The following is an 18,338-nucleotide window of genomic DNA, read 5'->3' on the forward strand; positions in this document are numbered from 1 at the left end:
GCTGCTATTCAGAGGGACCTTACCAGGCTGGAGAAATGGGCAGAGAGGACCTTGAAGAAGTTCAGCAAAGGGAAGTGCCAAATCCTGCCCCCAGGGAGCATAATCCCATGCAGCAGGACAGGCTGGGGGCCAACTGGAGACCAGCTCTGCAGAGAAGGCCCTGGGAGTTCTGGTGGACAACAAATTGACCATGAGCCAGCAATGTGCCCTTGTGGCCAAGAAGGCCAATGGTATCCTGGGCTGCATGAGGAAGAGCGCTGCCAGCAGGTCAAGGGAGGTGATCCTTCACCTCTACTCAGCACCAGTGAGGACACATCCAGTGCACAGGGTCTGGTTCTGGGCTCCACAGTACAAGAGAGATATAGAGCTACAGGAGCAAGTCCAGCGAAGGGCTACTAAGATGATTAAGGAACTGGAGCATCTGTCATATGAGAAAAGGCTGAGAGAGCTGGGACTGTTTAGCTTGGAGAAGAGAAGGCTCGGGGGATCTGATAAATGTGTATAAATAACCGATGGGAGAGTGTAAAGAAGCCAGAGTCAGACTTTTCTCAGTGGTGCCCAGGGACAGGACAAGGGGCAAGGGGCACAAACTGAAGTATGGGAAATTCCTTCTGAACACAAGAAAACACTTCATTGTGAAGGTGGTTGAACATTGGAACAGGTTGCTCAGAGAGGTTGTGGAATTTCCATACTTGGAAACGTTCAAAACCCAACTGGACACAGTCCTGGGCAACCTGCTGTAGGTGACCCTGCTTAAGTAGGGAGGTTCGACTAGGTGATCTCCAGAGGTCCCTTCCAACCCCAAGAATTCTGTGATCCTGTGACTTGTTTGGGAGCTGGGAACTCCTGGTCCACAGCCTTCAGTATTACTTAACTTGACCTATCTCATCTGCTACTGCTGAAGCTTTTCTCTGCAGAAAGGCCAATGACTGCATTTCCCATAATGCCATGGCATAACAGCTGTATCCTCAGAAGAAATAAACACTCTCATCCAGCAAAGAGAAACACAGTAGGAAACTGGGAGATAGAAAAAACAGGACATCAGACTGTTTATCTGCCCAGGCTGTAGAGATAGTATAAAGACAGAAGCACCAGCCAGTAGGGTGATTAAGAGGATGCAAAACTACAGGCAGAAGGAGGACAAAACGTTTAGGAATTGGGAGGGAGCGGGGGTCCCCTAAAGCAGAGAAAAGAGAGTTGGGTGGGACTAGCTGCCAGAGAAGAAGGGATCAGAGATGAGGATGGAGGGACAGGGGTAGGCAAGTAGGCATGAGAAGCAAAAGGAATGAGGGACTAAAAGATTAAACTTATCTGGGAAAGGGATGGATATCCAGGAGAAATAATTTCACCACAACAATGGCTAAGCATTGGGGCCCCGCAAGGCCATGGAACCTCCACCCTTGGAGATTTCTGAAACTTGACTGGACACGGCCTTGGGTGCCCGATCCAACTTTGAAGTTGGCCCAGCTGTGAGCAGGGCTGGGACCAGAGACCTCCAGGGCTCCTTTCCAGCCTGGTCTGTTCTCTWGCAATCCTACAGAACCACCAAGTCTGAGCAAGTTCGGTCAAGAGCAGGACTGCTGGCAGGAGGATGTCAGCTTGCAGAGATGAGAAACAGGGGAGTTGTGTGAAGAGGGAGCAGCTTCAGTGCAGGAACTTTTCTTTCCATCTCTTACACCAGAAATAACAGTGTGGGAATTCCACCACAACTTGCTAAAGTGTATGTGGGGGTGGGTGGGGGTGCTGGTATTTAAGCTGAAATGCCTCTGCCATTCAATCCACAGCCCGCTACAGTTACAGGAGAGACTCACTGATTAACCTCATCTTGTTCTGGGTTGTTTTTCTAACACTTCATCTCTTAAGAATCCCTCCAAAGGATGGTAAAGGCCTTGTTTAAAAGATCCAATATTGCTTCTTTCCAAGACTAAACTGAAACTGTAATTCCTGTGAAATTTGAACAGTTTTAGCACCCAGAGTGCTCTGCCCTCACAACTGCCTGCGTTCGAGCCCTCTGTAACTCTCCCTGCTGCTTGTGCAGAGGCACAGGTCTCCGTACCTTACGATTTTGCATTCTCAGACTCTACTCCTACAGAGCCCTAGCTGACGTGTAGCAGGTCTCACTTTTACCATGGAAGCCACATATTTGGCTCCACAATATTCTTATCTGAGAAAAAGCCTACTGCCAAATAACTGTTCATTTCATAAACTATGTAGCAATCTAAAAGCCCGTATACTACACCTTTAGAAAGGATTGCTTTCCCTATGAACATGTTACAATGCAGATCAGTCATGTCAAATGTGGTTCAATTCAAAAGTTACCATAAGTTTCACAAGTTATTAAAGTAATTCACAAGTTATTCCAAGAAAAATAAATTATATCTTGTATAAAATAATCCATGGGAGACTCTAGTAAAGAATAATCACTGCTTACTTTCAAGACAACTTGAGTAAGTACAATATATGCACACAACGTTATCAAGGCAGTTCCCCTCTTATCAGCAACGTTCAGTCAAATCCAGAAAGCTATGTCTGGGATCTTTAAAGAGATTAAATAAGTCTGGAGTTTTGCAGGAACTGGATGAGCACTTGATAGACAAATTTGTATTGGGCTATGGTCTGGATCATAAACATTCTCTGCTCCCGCAGGTGTCTCAGCATCACAGGCACATCCACTTTCTGTAAAGTGAAGGCAAAAAGGACATAAGGATGTAGATTCATTAAATCCAGCAAGCACCACTTCAAACATCAGTTATCTGACTTAAAGACAAGAACATAGCTGGCATGAGGAACTATATTATAGTTAGATAATAGAACTAATTATAACCAACCATAGTGAAATACTACAATTTTTTTGCACGAACTTTTTCAAGGAGTAAAGCAGTATTACATATGCATCTAATCCTTTTCCCAGTGAAGTTTATGGGAATTTCTGAACTGATCTAAATGGGCAAATGACTAAATACTCTGTCTTCCAGTTGTGTACCACTGACTACCTCTCAGCAGACCATCAACTGAACACCTAGTAAAGGTTTTCTTCTCTTTGTAGGTTTCTGGTTCAATACATCCATTTTCAATTCAGTAAAATAAATCTTGTGTATCGTATTATCTCAGGTTAAAGGCTAGATATATCAGGAAAGTCTAGTGCAAAATTTATATAGCCAAGATAATATAGTTCAGTTGCAACTCTGCCGTTCAGTGCATCAACGAACACTGTGGCAACTTGCATACTGCCCTTTGATCTGCAGAGAAACTCATTCATAGAGGGAGGATCCAAGAGATTTTTTTTTTTTTTTACAAGCGGCAAGCAGACATCAGGATCATAAGAACAAAAGATCTTCAAACAAAATTAAAGCGCAGGCAAATATACTAATCCTTCCACTAAAAGAGAGTGGAAGTCACTGTCTATCACCAAAAGATCTAGAAACCCTGGCACCTGACCTCTCACAGCTAAGTTTACACTAGCAAATAATGCTCCAAAAGAAACACATCCGTAAAGCAAAACAGTTGGCACTGAGGAACCAATATGCACAAAACACATTTTGCAGGGGATTGAATTCAGACCAGCGTTAGTCTGTTCCCATGTACTGACTGTCTATTAGCAGCTGGGACACATTAGGTGCCCTCTTAGTGCACATCTTCCAGTTTAGTTTCAGCAAAAAGAAACTCATTCCTGTGTTCTGAGACCACCCTGCAACAGGAACCAAAACGCATTAAGTGAGGACAGACGAGGCAATCCCCTGTGAAAATGCACCCRTCATCCCAATTAGCACGCTGACGCACGTGCACCCTTATAATGGTCTGAATCAAAAAATGCATTGTGTGAAACAGAGGGGCTTGTGAGGTGAAGCATCATTCACTGGAAAATTCATTAGGTATTGCCATCATATTTCCAGCATTTAGGGAGCAAAAGAACTATGATGTTGCTGTGTTTCATTTGTTAGAACAGGTGCATGAGGAGCTATTCAGAAATCACTTAAACCATAAAGCTCAGCCTGCCAGGATAGAATTCAGAGTGTCTAATACAACCCAAGATCAGGGATACAAATTTACTATTCCAGCAGTAAATGCAAGCACTAAGATATGTGCTCCTTTGATGAAGTTGGTTTTTTTTTCCTTTTTAATTATTATACCACTACTTTCACCATTATTTTAGTACAATGATTTTTTTTTTTCCTGACAGAAATAATTGACTGTTAAAAAGTGTGGGGGGGGGGATACATTTTTACAGAGTAAAGCTTTAGGAAGAAGACGAGTAACAACTCTTGGGATGAGCGATGCAATGGAGAATTTGTCCTCTGTTTCCTCTACTTTGGAGTAACAATTGTGTGTTGTTTCTTATGTGTTATAAGAGATAAAACCGAAGAATAGTTATCCTATCAAGCAACACAAAGTGCACTTCGTAATGCCAGTTTGCCATTCTAGAAACACAAAAGGGAACCTAGCAAGTCTTTTGGCTGAGATGAGAAATGGTACAAGGACAAAGCCTGGACAAAACGACAGTGAAATAAGTTAAGATCACTGCTAACAACTGGAGGCACGTGGAGTCTATTTCCATGCACAGTGGAAATTTTCTGGAAAGTTTAAAGTAAAATATAAATAAGGAAATCACACCAGATATCCATTTCTGTGCATTTTCATGAAATTAAGAAACTCGTTCTATGTAAACAAGCCCAAACTAATGTATTATCAATTTCTGAAAACACAGCTAAATATTCTACCACATCCCAAAACAAGCTGTTACAAAAGGACAGTTCTAGAGAGTCAACAAGCATAAAGATGCGTAAGCTGTGATGAGTAACGTCGTATTATTTTCAAATGGGGGCAGGGGAAAACATAAGCTCTTTTCAGTTTGCTCAGCTAACTCGGAGAGTGCCTCGCTGGGGCGTCTGGTGATTACAAAAGGCACTTGGTTCTCGCTGAGCAGAGTCACGCAGAACTCGATCGCACCTGAATAGCTACAACAAAAATGCACGCCAGCTTTGACCTGCACAGCCAACTTCCTACCTCAGCGGTTCAGTATTTGACAGTTCATTGATTTTTACTAGGCCTGTGGTACACGCTAATCCGTGACTACCTGCACCTTCTTATAATGGCTTAGGCTTTGATTTATCTCAGAAATGAARCGCAAGCCCATCTTGCCTGTTGGACCTTCCTATTTGTATTCAACCTTAATAATCATTTTACTCCAGGAAAGCAGAATCTTGAAATTCAGATTCATCACAATATATGTCAACGAAAGATAAGTAATACTTTGCTAAGGTGGCATTTGCAAAAAGAAAATACAAAAATGTTACTCATTTTTGATATCCAAACTAAAATATCTTCCCTATGAAGATGACTGTAACTGCAGTCATTAGTTCATGTCCCAGTGCCAAGTCAGAACTAAAAGTCGATAGAGCCTCAGTTAATTTGTTCTTGTACATGCCTACAGCAAAAAGGATGTAATGATGTGACATATTACTTGCTATATAGCAAGCTACTGAAAATATATTCCTGCAATGAGATCTATAGGTTTAGATTCAACCAGCAAGTGCCCAGAAGCCACAGTGACTAAAGCTGTACAACAGCTGATTAAAAATGGCCTTTTACCTAAACCTAAAACCCTCAAAATCAAGAGATTTGGTTTTAGTTCCAGCACTGCTGCAGACTTTCCGCAAAGATCTGTATCAGGATTTTCAACCTTCTTCCCTTTTCTTCTTCACAAAAATATTAATGCACCTACTCACTACAAGTCTTTTGAGGAAATCAGCTAATTTGTAAGACTGTAAAGCATTTTAAGTAATAAGCAATTTTACTTCAGGAAAAAAAGCAACAACAAGTAATCCTACTTCAAAATAAACCAGTAAAACTGCTGCATGAAAAAGAATCCTCTGTGCAAAGTATGGTATCTGTCACAAGCTGAAAACATACTGCTTAACTAGTAATGAAATGTTAAGTTTAAAAATTTTTTAATTTGGTTTTAACAAACCAAAAATATTAACTTAGTACAATCCTGAGCAACAAAGCCCTTTAGGAAAATTGTCTTTAATATTAATAATGATTTCCACTAATAATCAAGACAAAGGAATGCTTTAATTAAGAGACATCAGAGAAATCCCTTATTAGTGAGCACTACCATCAGCTCCTAGTGAAGTTGATGAGAATTCCTCTGAACGTAAAGGCCCACTCCCATGCTCAAATGTCTAGGTACCTCCTTTATCTTCAGCTGCTACTCAGCTATTTTTGGCTGAATAGGTATCTTCTGTAAACCGCAGACAAACTGAGGTGGCCACAGAGAGCTGCACAACTGTTTAGTACTTGTTCCTGGCACAGCATTAGCATACAGAGGTTACTATAAAGCAGACACAGCTAAACATTGCTCACAAGCGATTTAAGTACAGATCTTATAACTATCCAGATTTCCTCTGAAGTGCAGAAACTTCATGGCTGCTGTGTGAACAACAGTAGCAGCCATTTCCAGACGCCAGTGCATATGGAAATAAGTCAAGCAGGCTTGAGAGTCAGAGCCACTCCTCGCACAAGAGCAGTTACTAAACCTCAGCTGATACATGAAGGCTGCAGAACTCCCAAACCACGTGTGTGGGGGTCCTTTCTGTCCTTGCCACCTCCTTGTCCTCAAAAAAGGAATTGTGTGAAAAAGAAAATGAAGGCTAAAAAGAAGAAATAAGAGCATGAAAAAATAAGAAACCACACTTAAATTATGACACAGCTGTCCAGGCCAGCTTCAGTCCTAATGAAGCTTGACCAAAGTTGCAGGAGGCTCATCACAGTTGAAACGGGCCCAGTATCTTCAGGAGATCACTTGCAACTACAATGTGGTGCTTCTTTGTGACACAGATCAATCTTGTATTTAATATTTCTCACCTAGCAAAGAACAATAAGAAACTGGAGGGGGATAAGAGAGTAGAGAAGATCAAAACAAAGCTCTGCATCACTGTTTAAAAAATGATGAAAAGGAAAGTTCACTGGTATGCGTCTCCTTTAGGACTCACATTTCTCAATGAGCAAAAAAGTACTTTTTGTACACTTTGTACAGTGCCTTGCACAGAAAGGCCCCAGTCCATAACTTTATGGTAACACAGAAAATAAGTGAGCATTTCTGCTCCTTCGGGTATGTACATCCAGTGGTCCCTGCACTGCAAGTGACTCATCCAGTGGATGATTACTGGGAGGGACAGATAATACGCATCTATTTGTGGCTCTTGCTGTATTCTTATCTCTACAAGAGGTTTTGGTCTTTGAGCAGTTCCTTTGACAATAGAAACCCCTCGTTTCAATAGCTGTTTTGCACAGGTTGGAACTGCATGGCGCACTCTTATTGAGGATGTGGTGTTTTTACTGGACAGCTCCCCAGTGGCAAAGGACACAGACAAAAAGCAAGTAGCTACACACGGTTGCTCTGCCAATGATGTTCTTCTTAACATTGCTTCAGACTGTAAGACTAATCTTGTAATGCTGGTTGTAGCTCTTCGGCGCTCAACCCCCTACATACACACACTTTTTTTTTTTTTTTTTTAAAGCCACAGCTGAGTTTCATTCCAAATGAGATTAGAGACAGTACGAGAGAGAGAGAAAGGAGCCTACATAGTAAATTTAGAGAACAGAAAACATTAGTAAAAAGAGCTTGGAAGCTGGCATTCTTCTCTAGCCTCTTTCAAGATGTCCTTGTGGACATGCTGTCTCTAGACTGTTAATTAAATACAGGTATGAATTAGACTAAATTCTCAAAAGAGAGAAAGAAGCCCTAATTTTGAATGCATTAAATTAATATTAATAAAAATGCATAAAATCAACCCAACAGCAACCTGCAACAAGTAACTTGCCATGGGAAATCTCTGCCTATTGCATTTAAGGCTCTTGTTTCACAAAGGCAATAGAAAGAAAGCATTTCAATGCCTTTTAATTTTAACCTCAGAAGTGTAACTAGTTAGTTAAGGAATGAAGTCAGGGTTGGTCATGAGGGAGAAGCTCACTTACTTCATTATGCTCCAAGCACCCAATCATCAGCTCTGTTAGGATAACCACGCCGGTCCTTCCTACCCCTGCACTGCAGTGAACCACAATAGGAGGGTTGCAATTGTTGCTGCTGTCCAACACACTGTTGGTATGGCGGCGCACCGACTGTATCTCCTCCAAGTAAGCTGCAAGATAAATTGCAGACAAGGTTGCAGAAATCTATACAGCTAATCATAAAAATTGGAAAAAAAATGGAAAAAAATCACTCTTTGTCAAAATGGCAATAATTTACATTTTTTACAACATACTAATTATTTTGGCCTGTGTACACTGAACAACGCCAAATCCAGCAAGTACCAGCTGGGTGTCAATTATTACTTGGGAGTTTGCTCCTTCAAATTAAATAGTTCTTTTAAAAAATTCAGTTCTGTTTTCCCCTCTGCAAATCTCCAGGTCCCCTAAGCAGATGATTCTAGACATTACTTACAGCAATTCCTGCTATTAGCAGGCTGGGATCAAAACAACAGCTAAGTCCCTTTGAAACTACTGCCTGTCAAAGCCAATATCAGATGGGAAGTGAGCATCCATCTGCCCTTTTTCCCCCTCCTTTTTCTTTCAGGGAGGAGGCAGTGTCACCCATCTCTCTGTTCAGACTTTGTTTCTCTACAGTTACGAGCCCTTCTGGGGGCTCGCTGTCTGTTTTCCATGCAGTCTAGAAAGTGCAAGAATCAAGAACAGTTATCTTGTGCAACTGTTCTAGCATTGCCCATAACAATGCATTCTACCATCAAACTGCACAGAGTATCTTACCTGCTGGAAGCCCACTGTGTTAGATAAACACACTACAAACTGTAACTCAGGTTGTGACCTCTATTATTCCAGCATAGTCTAGAAACACCTCAGAGATGATGAACCTGATCCAGACAGGTATATCCAGATGCATGACTCTTACTTAGACATTTAACTTCCCACCAGTCTCAGTGGGAAGTTGGACACAGAGATCTGAGCCAAGCTCTCCTGTCCTGATTTCTTACGACATGGCATTGCAGCCCAAATAGTCCTTGTGACACAGGCAGGCTGTGTCTAGAGTTCTACTAGCACCAGAAAAGCATCATTTTAAAGCACACTATGAAATGGAATTGTGTTTGGTGGCAAACAATGTGTAGGGGAAATGGGGACAATCCTGTTCCAATTACTGCCATGCCCAACCACAGCTACAGGGTTTGGTAAGAGAAACAAAGCAAAAAGCAAACTAGATATTGGGCAGTGAGAACAAACTGAATAGCTTTGCCTTCAAGGCAGATTCCTTTGCACTCCTTTGCCAAAGCTGAAATGTTATTTCTGTTTTCTGCCCTGGAGAAAAAGAAGGTGGGAAAAAGAAGCACATGTGATTTACATCAAGCTTATACCATGCAAAGAGCAGCAAGGCACTAAAGCAATGTAGCTGTGTCTACAGTGAAGTAGAACTAATGGGCCTTTCTGAGAGAGGCCTTAGCTCCACCAGAGCCACACTGCTGTGGTTACAGACCTTTCACAGGAACTAAGATGGTATCTCCAGCACATCAGTGTTGGAGACCACGTACACTCTCCTTCACTGATAACCTAAGGATCTCTGCATTACACACCACTGCAGCACCACAGATGTGGCTTTGGTTAAATAATGGTTGAATTGCTATTACTTAATATAGTAGTGTTTATTATTTGGTAAGGAGTAGGAAATATTATTAAGTCATTAGAGATGAATAGTTGTATTTTCAGAAAATGCATGAACCAGGACCAATATTTAAACGGGAAAGCTCTTAGTATTGCCTGGGTAACACATGGTTAGAAGAGTCCACGCTGCCTTGGCAGCAAGTTCAGACTTATTGTGCATGTGATGGAGGCCTCTGCTCCTGTGCAGTAAGTCCAATGCATCTGGGTTACCAAATACTGGCAGTTAGCTCTCAGGGCCTCCTATGAAACTGGGGAGCTGTGCTGTATTTCACTAATATCTGAGACTACCTTACCCAGGCCTCCCTAACCACATCTGTGTGCAGCCTAATATCTCATACACTCATTAGGTAGCTGGAAAGTGGCAATAACTTGCACTGACAGGTCAGCCACTGGAGGTATCCTGCTATTTAAAATTTCACGAGGCTTTTTAGCACTGTGGCCAACACTGTTTTCTCCTCCTGTTATGTCAGATCCTTCAGGACTGTGATCCTCAACCGTCTTACGTCCCACCTCTTTTTCCAAATTACAGCAAAGCCTGACCAATTTTAGGCCTCTATATGTCACAGCAATAACTATCTAATATCAAGCTCAGCTCTAACTAGGTGCAGTGAACTGTATTCAGTGTGAGCAAACTTTTCTTCTATGCCTTTCCTCATGCAAGTTAAGAAGTCTTACATAAAAAGCCTTGGACTTCTTCTGGACATCCATGGTCTGGCCAGTCAGTATACTGCAAGTGCCACACAGTCCTCTCCTGTCCAGACAGAAGGTGCTTGACCTTCAGACCTGTGGTTGCATAGCAGCCGGAGTCGGTGCGGAACTTAGTAGTCACCTTGAACTTCCCGTAAGTGGCTGAGCTGTGCTTAGAGCCCAGTTTAGGCCAATAACGATGACTCTTACTTCTTCCTCCCTCCTTAAACAAAACAAAACAAAACAAAACAAAACAAAGAGAGAGAGACAGACATGAATAAAATAGCCTTTAGCTGTTGCAGTTATAGTTCTCTACAGACAGGGCATAAAACTTTGCAGATAAGCCAAGTTCTCTTATTTACCTTCTCCCAAATAATAGGAAGAGCAAGCAGCATCCCATAAAGTAAATAAAGTACCCATTAAAACTCTCAGCCATAACTTATTTCCAAGTCTAAGAACTGGGAATGAGAAAAGGATTAATATTTACATAGGTAACACAGACCCATTAGAAACAGGAAGAATAAACCCTTGTCTCAGGGCAAAAGCCAACTACTGCCTACAGCAGCTCAGGAAATATTCTCCTCCTTGGGAAGCCTCCCCTTTCAATAGGGAAAGAGATTCTTTTCAGCAACTTTTAAGTATCTGTTCTTGATCAGTCTCAGGAATTGGACAGTGACTTGATGTGGTATGGCACACCCTGCGTTTGTTAAAAGTAATCAGGCATAAAGCTGAAAGCAACGTTAGCAATGTGTGCCAGGTTTTATAACATAGCAAATAGTTCTTGGATTACAATAGAAATAACTGTTTTGTTTGGCATACGAATAAAAAGMTTTTTTTAATGGATACTTCTACGGAAACAACAGCTTCTGGTCTCTTTTCAGCTGATAAGAGTGACGGTATGCAGAGCTGGCCTTGGACGGGGTGGAAAGCTGTGTCATTTTAACCAGGAGCAGCTCAGGGCTCTCAGATTCCAATGGAAATATCTTTGCTTTGTTTGGCCAAACTGAAATGAAGGGGGGGGGGGAAGGGAAAGGGGGTGTTCTTCTCATTTCACTTTAGTACTTGCCAAACTGAATATTAGAAAGTTACAAAATATAACATTATAGCAGTACAAGCAAATGGTGAAAGAGAATAAAAGGAAGAAGGGCTGTTGATAGAAAAACAGGTTACAGGAGTGGGAAGTGATGATAACAGCAGATTTKTTCAAATCAGAAAGAACCGCATTCTGTGATTTTACATACCTCTTCAGCTGTGACCATGGCTATAACATTCACCCCCTGTTCCCACACCATCTGCCAGAAGTCATGGCACGTGTGGGGCAGAGGTCCTTGGGTGGAAATGTAGTGCCACTCTTCCCCGCCTACAGTAACCTGGGAGCAAGGGAGAGAAAAAATACAGTCAGTGCCCAATTGTCAGTAGTGTCTGTGCCAGAACTGCCCTTTAAGCATAAGAGACTGTAATGAAACCTTTAATTCTTATTCTTATTTACTGTAGTTCAAAATTTTGAACAAGAACCATCCTGTTGATAATAGCAAATCTGATAAAAAACAATCTTTCGTGTTTCCAAGTCCTTTTCTGATACCCATAAACATAACGCTATGAGCAAAATGTCACCCATCTTTCTTGCCATTGCATCTGGATCACACAGATGAAAGAAAAACATTTATTTAAGGCCCTGTTTCTGAGAGGACTTAAGTTGCTTAAGTACAAATAAGCAGCTGACTGACTTCCCTGGGCTTTGTGACAGACCCACAATGAAATAAAAATTGAGCACCAGAAAAAGTGTCTATATGCATTTAAAAGGCATTGCATGCCTGCAAACTAACACACAGTTATGTAGAAAGCCTGAATGTCAACAGCATTTTGCACTAGGAAAGCTAAAGTCTCTGCTGATTAGGGCCTCACTCTATTTCCTACTCAAGCAAAAAATAATTTCTTAAACAGAATCTTACTAGGCTGATCACTATTAAAGATATGGCCAGAGCTGTCCCCAGCTCGCGCAGTTATGCCCACATATTGTGCAGAACACAGACATCCGACAGGCCTGTTCCTGGCTCCTCGTGAAATCAAGACAGACTGTCAGGCTGCATTTCAAGTTTCTCTTCCTCACTCACCTCGGGTTTTTTTCAGTTTAGAGGCTGCAATCTACCACAGAGTAAATCGAGCACACTGAATGGCTTTCAAATGCCAGGTGAAATTCAGAATTATCTAAAGCTATGGTCATGCAAATCTATTTCCCAATACATAAATGATCCATATTTCTGACTTTTCAGAAATACCTGTGTATTTGCATGACAACATAGGATGAAGTAATTTTCAAAGCATCAAAACAAAGATTTTCATACTATAGATTATTTAATACTTTGAATAAACTCAGCATTACCTTGGAGTTAACCCATGTAAAACACTACATCATTTACCTGACTGAAGCAGATCTTCACATTTAGACAGCTAAAAAATAATCATTTTTGTTTGTAAAAGTCAATTATTCTATGATCAGTTACTTGCTATACATCAGGAAAGGTTTATATAAAAACTCATTTTTCAAAGCTTTAGGTACAAGGAACCACAACACTTTGAGATACTAAATATCATTTAAAAATATGCTTACCAGTTAAAAGCATGACCAGATGAAGTAATTATTTTGAGAAGTTGAAATATTTTTCCTTCTCAGACTAAGACCTTCTAATTCTACATGTTAGCCCAGAGCCACTTTTCACAACAAAGTTATAAATCCCGGAGAAAAAGATTTACAACAGAAGTGCTGACACATCCATAAATATCAAGGTGCTGGTGGACAATGCTATAAGGAGCAATCAATAATTTTGACAGGTTTAAGCATATACTATGTTTGAGGTAGAGGTCTTTGAATACATTTTCAGAAATACAATCAATTTATTTGTTATTCAAACAGCTGTTCATTAAACTGAGCTGCTTGCTTTTGCACCTGTAATTAGTGCAGCATTTGAATGATAATCAATTTTTCACTGCACTGAGAAAGGTTTTCAACCCTTTACATGTTGCTCATTTTCCTATTTCATACCATACGTTATTCTCCTTCGTTATTGTTAAAAACTCCAAGATCAATGCAGGTAAACTCCTGAAGTTCTTGTATGGAAATACAAGCTGTGCAGCACTGATCTGGATCTGGTCTTGCACTTGCATAGTGGTGTACAGTCATGTGTGTTGGTATAGTATTACTGAGCGTTTTATGTTAGTACTGGTCTGACTCAAACAATCAGATGTAATGGTCTTAAAAACTCTCTTTCTTCCATAGTCCACAAATTCAATTATGGTTCCTGTGTCTGGTATAGACAACAATCTTAATATTTTAACTGCAAAGTTCAGTGGTAAATAAGTGGAGAAATACTGAAACTCTGTGGGGCTTGCAGACTGTGGTGGGAGCTGGAATCCTCCAGGCATGGATCTTATCAGGATGATATAGGAGTTTTCTTTGTCTACTGACTTCTGGTCCAAATATCCAGCCTCCTGGTACACGATATGAAAGAACCATAAATAGTCTGGAGGGAAAGTGATGCCTGGAATGTTTGCTGCATTCTAATGCCCTGACTGCAGGATATTAAAAATTGAATATTGGGCTGCAAACACACACACTGTGCTACTGAGGTAAATTTCACAGATGCGCTTTCACCTTCTGAGCAAAAGAACATCTGCTTGGCTTCCGTATCCGCCGCTTGGAGCGCGAGAGGAAAATACTGGCAAGAGCCACTGTCATACACTGAAAACATTTGTACATATTCCTGGGTGCTCTACAGATGTGAAATGAGTGCACTGACACTCAAGGTAAAATGTGGACTTGTAACTGGCCAGGGAAAATTCTTTTCTGGCTAGCATGGCCTTGTGGGCACAATTTATTTTAGGAATCTCTTTTTTTCGTTCTCCCACAAAGTAGATGAAAAATTTTGGGTTCAGCAATTCATCATCCTAGCCATGCCTGATTATGCAAAAACTCAGTATCTACAACCTACCAGGCTATGGCAGAAAAGCGATAACCTGCCAGGATCCTGGTTTAGAAAACTGTTTTGAATCAACAGGATTTAATACTGTAAATCACAACCAAGGAGGCCAGCAATTCTCTTTAAACTTAAAAGGACTTTGTTCCAGGAAAATATAAATTAACTGGATGTTTTATTTATTATTTTTTGAATTATTTCTTTTTAATTTGGATTTTAACAATGAGAAAAGGGCGATAGTCCTGACAGCAATAGAATCCGTCATCTAAGGGAAAGGGGTGCTGTTACTTATCTCAGGGCAGAGCAGAAGCCAGCAAAGGATAGTTATTTGACAGTATTTGACAAATAGTATTTATTTGACAAATAGTTGTTTGAAGCTTGAAGAAAAACAAGCATCYGTGGCCACTCCGAGATAGTTCACCAGTAAAACTGGCTATGTTTGTAACAGAGTCAGATAATACCTTAAATCATTCCTATGTTGAATTACCAAACAGAAGCCTGAAATATTTTGACAGAAACTTATTTTGAAACATAAGAGTCTAATGCTGTAGCCAAACAGAATTATAGGGTTCTCAGTTATATGGTGTTCTCTTTATGGAGGCTAAATAAATAAATAGACACTCAGCCCCCATGAAACCAGGAAGAAATCCATTATTTTCACATACAACTGCAATATCTATGGGAACATGCACTACTCACAGGGTTGCATATGTTGTTTTGGACATGGCATTGCATGCATGGAGCTGCATCTCTGATTTTTAAAAATAAATCCTATACGCTAGTAATGGAGAAAATGATCTCGCAGTCAAACCCTGTACAGCACTTCTGTTAGGCTGTACCAGTCAGTGGCAAGGACCTGTTCTGTCTAGAAATCAGGCCGGTTGCTGTAGTCCCACAGCGACCTGCAAGGCTACTGCGATTGATAATCACAGCATGTACTGTCCAAGCACACAAACTTTCCCACCACCTGAATATCTCTATCAAAAACTTCCACTAGTGGATACCCTGAATATATTCCTCTCTGGGAGTAAGACCTTCTTGCCCCTGCTTTTTGCTGCTCTTTCTTTCAGGTATAGGGTCATGCCAACTGTGTTGCATTGCAGGCATTGGGGCTTATCTCAGTCATTTTCATGAGGTTTAAGAAATGGGGCATCTTTCTACATTAACTGAGAGAGACATTTCATAAGCAGCTGGCAGGGACAGGCACAAAAAAGTAGGATGCTTCCCTAAAATGACTTCCAAGTCTCTTGCAAATAAATCAACTCATGCATGTTAATTGATCTGGGAATTTAGAGATGCATACGTTGACACAAAGGTATGGTGACACATTCTATTTTGATTAAGTTACCTTTCCATAAGTTCCAGAATTACAGAAAACTCTGCTGTGCATCCACATACACAAACAAAGCCCCAACATACCTTCATTGGCAATGCAAAGTCCAAGGAAGCTTTTACCTTTATGTGTGAAGCATTGATGTAGCCTGAATTATTTTCTTTGGTTGGCACCAGCTCTACTCGGTTCTCTTCATAAGGAACAACCTCCCTGATACGGTTGCGCTCAGTGTTTTCAGGCAAGGCAGCAGTGGTGAAGATCCCATCTGCCTTTTTCTTTGGAATCTGCTCGTATTCTGTAAACACCATCCCCTCTTCCAACTTCCTCTTCAAGATTTTGCACTAAGATTTAACAGAAAGGAATACCCATCGATTAACTCTTCCTGGAAGAATGTTTACCACTAGACCACGTGCACCAGTTCTATAAATTTCAATATATAACCATAATATTCTCTTAGTCTCTTCTTTCGCCAGTTGCAGTTATCTAAGGAAACATGACTGAAACCATCAGCAAATATTACACTTCTACTTTGCACCTCCACATTTTTTAACATTTTGATGTCAGAAAAAGCAAAAGCATGCTAAATATAATCCTGATTCAGTATATATTTGTACATCATTTCACCACAATAAATACTTGTAAAAATATTTTAAATTTTTCTTTATAGGAAAAAGACTCCATTGTGGGAAGTGTAGCGTGGTCCACACTGCCTAACTTGTATGCATGTAATTTCTGTGGTTGTACAAAACCCCCCATATGTACAAACTAAGGGTAAATTCTATCATCTGCATACCAGACAATGTAAGTCTGCAAAATTCAATTCAGAAAGCCAGGAAGAAAGATTCTTTGCAAACGTCTCTCAAATCTTAATGCCGGTAACCGTTTTTAATTTCTGAAATTCCATATACATGCAAATGTGCAACCATTAAGACACATGATTTTTTTAAAACTAATTAGAGACATTATCTGAACTTGTTAGTTGTATCAAAACATGAAGAATAGCATCTAATGATGATCACTATGGAAAGACTCCCTGATCAAGTAAAAAATGTGCAAAATATTAGATTTACAGCCTGATCTTGCATGACGTTGAACAGTCATGTGAAATGCTGAACAGCCTCAGCTTTCACTGACTTCAGTAAATGTTACAGCCATTTAACATTTTGTTTAACATCCGAAGATGCATCAGTGTTAACCGCAGACCTTTGCCACTAACGGCTCTGAGGACAGTTATATGAGAAAGGGTTTCACACTTTAAATGAAATTTTAATATCTTGGAAACTTTCTGCTGCTGGGAACAAAAGGAATGAGCAACATTGCAGAAGCCTCCATCTTACCCTCTCATCCATTGGCACCTTGGTTACTTCATCTTGGCTGTCCTCCGGCACACGAACCCTAGCAACCGAGAGCCCGTTCAGTGCTGCCAACATCAAGGGCCTCTTCTGGGCCTCCAGGCCTGCCATCTTCTGCTTTTCTAGATTCTTTTGGCAAGAAAAGGCACGTTTTCATCTCTGTGTGATTACTTATAATGCCAGTAAAATGCTGGAATGTTTTTTTAATCTCCAAAATCTGCAACTCTCTGGCCAAGGAAYGCAGATGATCACCATTAGCATCGTAAATTCAAATACAACCTCTATTCTTCCTGTTATTCCTCAAAGGCCTGCTCCTACATGAGCACAGAATTTTAATTTCAAAGAAGCAATCCCAGCATATAATACAGTTTACATGCCATCAAAAGATATACAAACACAATCTTGAGCATTTTCCTGTAAACATTATTCTGAATGTAGGACACACAAAGCGTCACCCTGTTATGTTAAAGTAGCTCTACCATAGCCAAGATATCTGGGGCATCTTTTAAAAAGCAATAATTTCAATCTATTGCAACAAAGGGAAAAACGCAGGATAGTTATTTCTCTTCTGCAATGTTAATACTTAAAATGAGAAGTGTTCTGATACACTCACTCATTAGAGTGATTCAAATAGCAACTCACTCTGTATTTCACACTAAAAACCGAGCTCACAAATCCTAGAAACAGAGTGTAACAGCAGTCAGGGAGGGATACTGTTYATCATATTCATGCATCATATACATTGCCACATGGAGAATCTGAGTATGAATTTTAAATTCATCCTGCTGCTCTCCTTATGCCACTGGGAGCTGAAACATCAAGAAAAGAGACAGACAATCTCCAGAAAGAACAGAATGAGAAATATTTTATTTTATTTCCTTGATAGTTTTTCCTGCCTGCTTTGGAGAGAAAGCTGTGCACAAGGGAGGCCTGGTTCACAGCATGCATATGAAAGCTGTGGTTACCACACAGGCCAAGCTCGGCTCCTGGAAACACACTACCGAACCTGAAAGCCCTCAGACGTATGCAAATGGATGGATTTTTCAAAAGCCTGTGAACTTTTTCATCACCACTGGGTTCCTCCAAAGCACTACATAAAACAAAACAAAACAAAAAAGCAAATAAAAGTCTCAAAACGGTCTGCTTTTTTTTTCCTTATTAGGTTTTCAGAAAGCAGAGAAAGCAAGAATTTTTACTTTGTTTCGGGATTTTTTTTAATTTTTATTTTATAAGGTAAAATAGAAAGCTTGTGTTTAAAAGATCAAGTTCACTGAATTACAGGTGGTATGATATGCAATTCCTGTGGTAAGAGAAAGGTTTCTA

The 18,338-nt window shown here is 40.5% G+C and overlaps 1 protein-coding gene across 1 annotated transcript in view; it reads right to left on the reverse strand.

Moving 5' to 3' along the window:
* Positions 1–2,488: 2,488 nt before the first annotated feature.
* The window catches only part of PTPN14 (protein tyrosine phosphatase, non-receptor type 14), a 72,497-nt gene continuing 56,647 nt past the window's right edge, over positions 2,489–18,338 (reverse strand). The window contains exons 13-18 of the mRNA XM_026088839.1: positions 17,001–17,144; positions 15,786–16,004; positions 11,598–11,726; positions 10,345–10,579; positions 7,978–8,141; positions 2,489–2,676 (exon numbers count right to left, since the gene is read on the reverse strand). Coding sequence (XP_025944624.1) covers positions 2,548–2,676; positions 7,978–8,141; positions 10,345–10,579; positions 11,598–11,726; positions 15,786–16,004; positions 17,001–17,144 — 1,020 coding nt within the window. The 3' untranslated portion in view covers positions 2,489–2,547. The remainder of the gene's footprint in view (positions 2,677–7,977; positions 8,142–10,344; positions 10,580–11,597; positions 11,727–15,785; positions 16,005–17,000; positions 17,145–18,338) is intronic.

Source organism: Apteryx rowi, unplaced genomic scaffold (assembly GCF_003343035.1).
Source record: "Apteryx rowi isolate R43461 unplaced genomic scaffold, aptRow1 scaffold_79, whole genome shotgun sequence".
Taxonomy (NCBI): domain Eukaryota; kingdom Metazoa; phylum Chordata; class Aves; order Apterygiformes; family Apterygidae; genus Apteryx; species Apteryx rowi.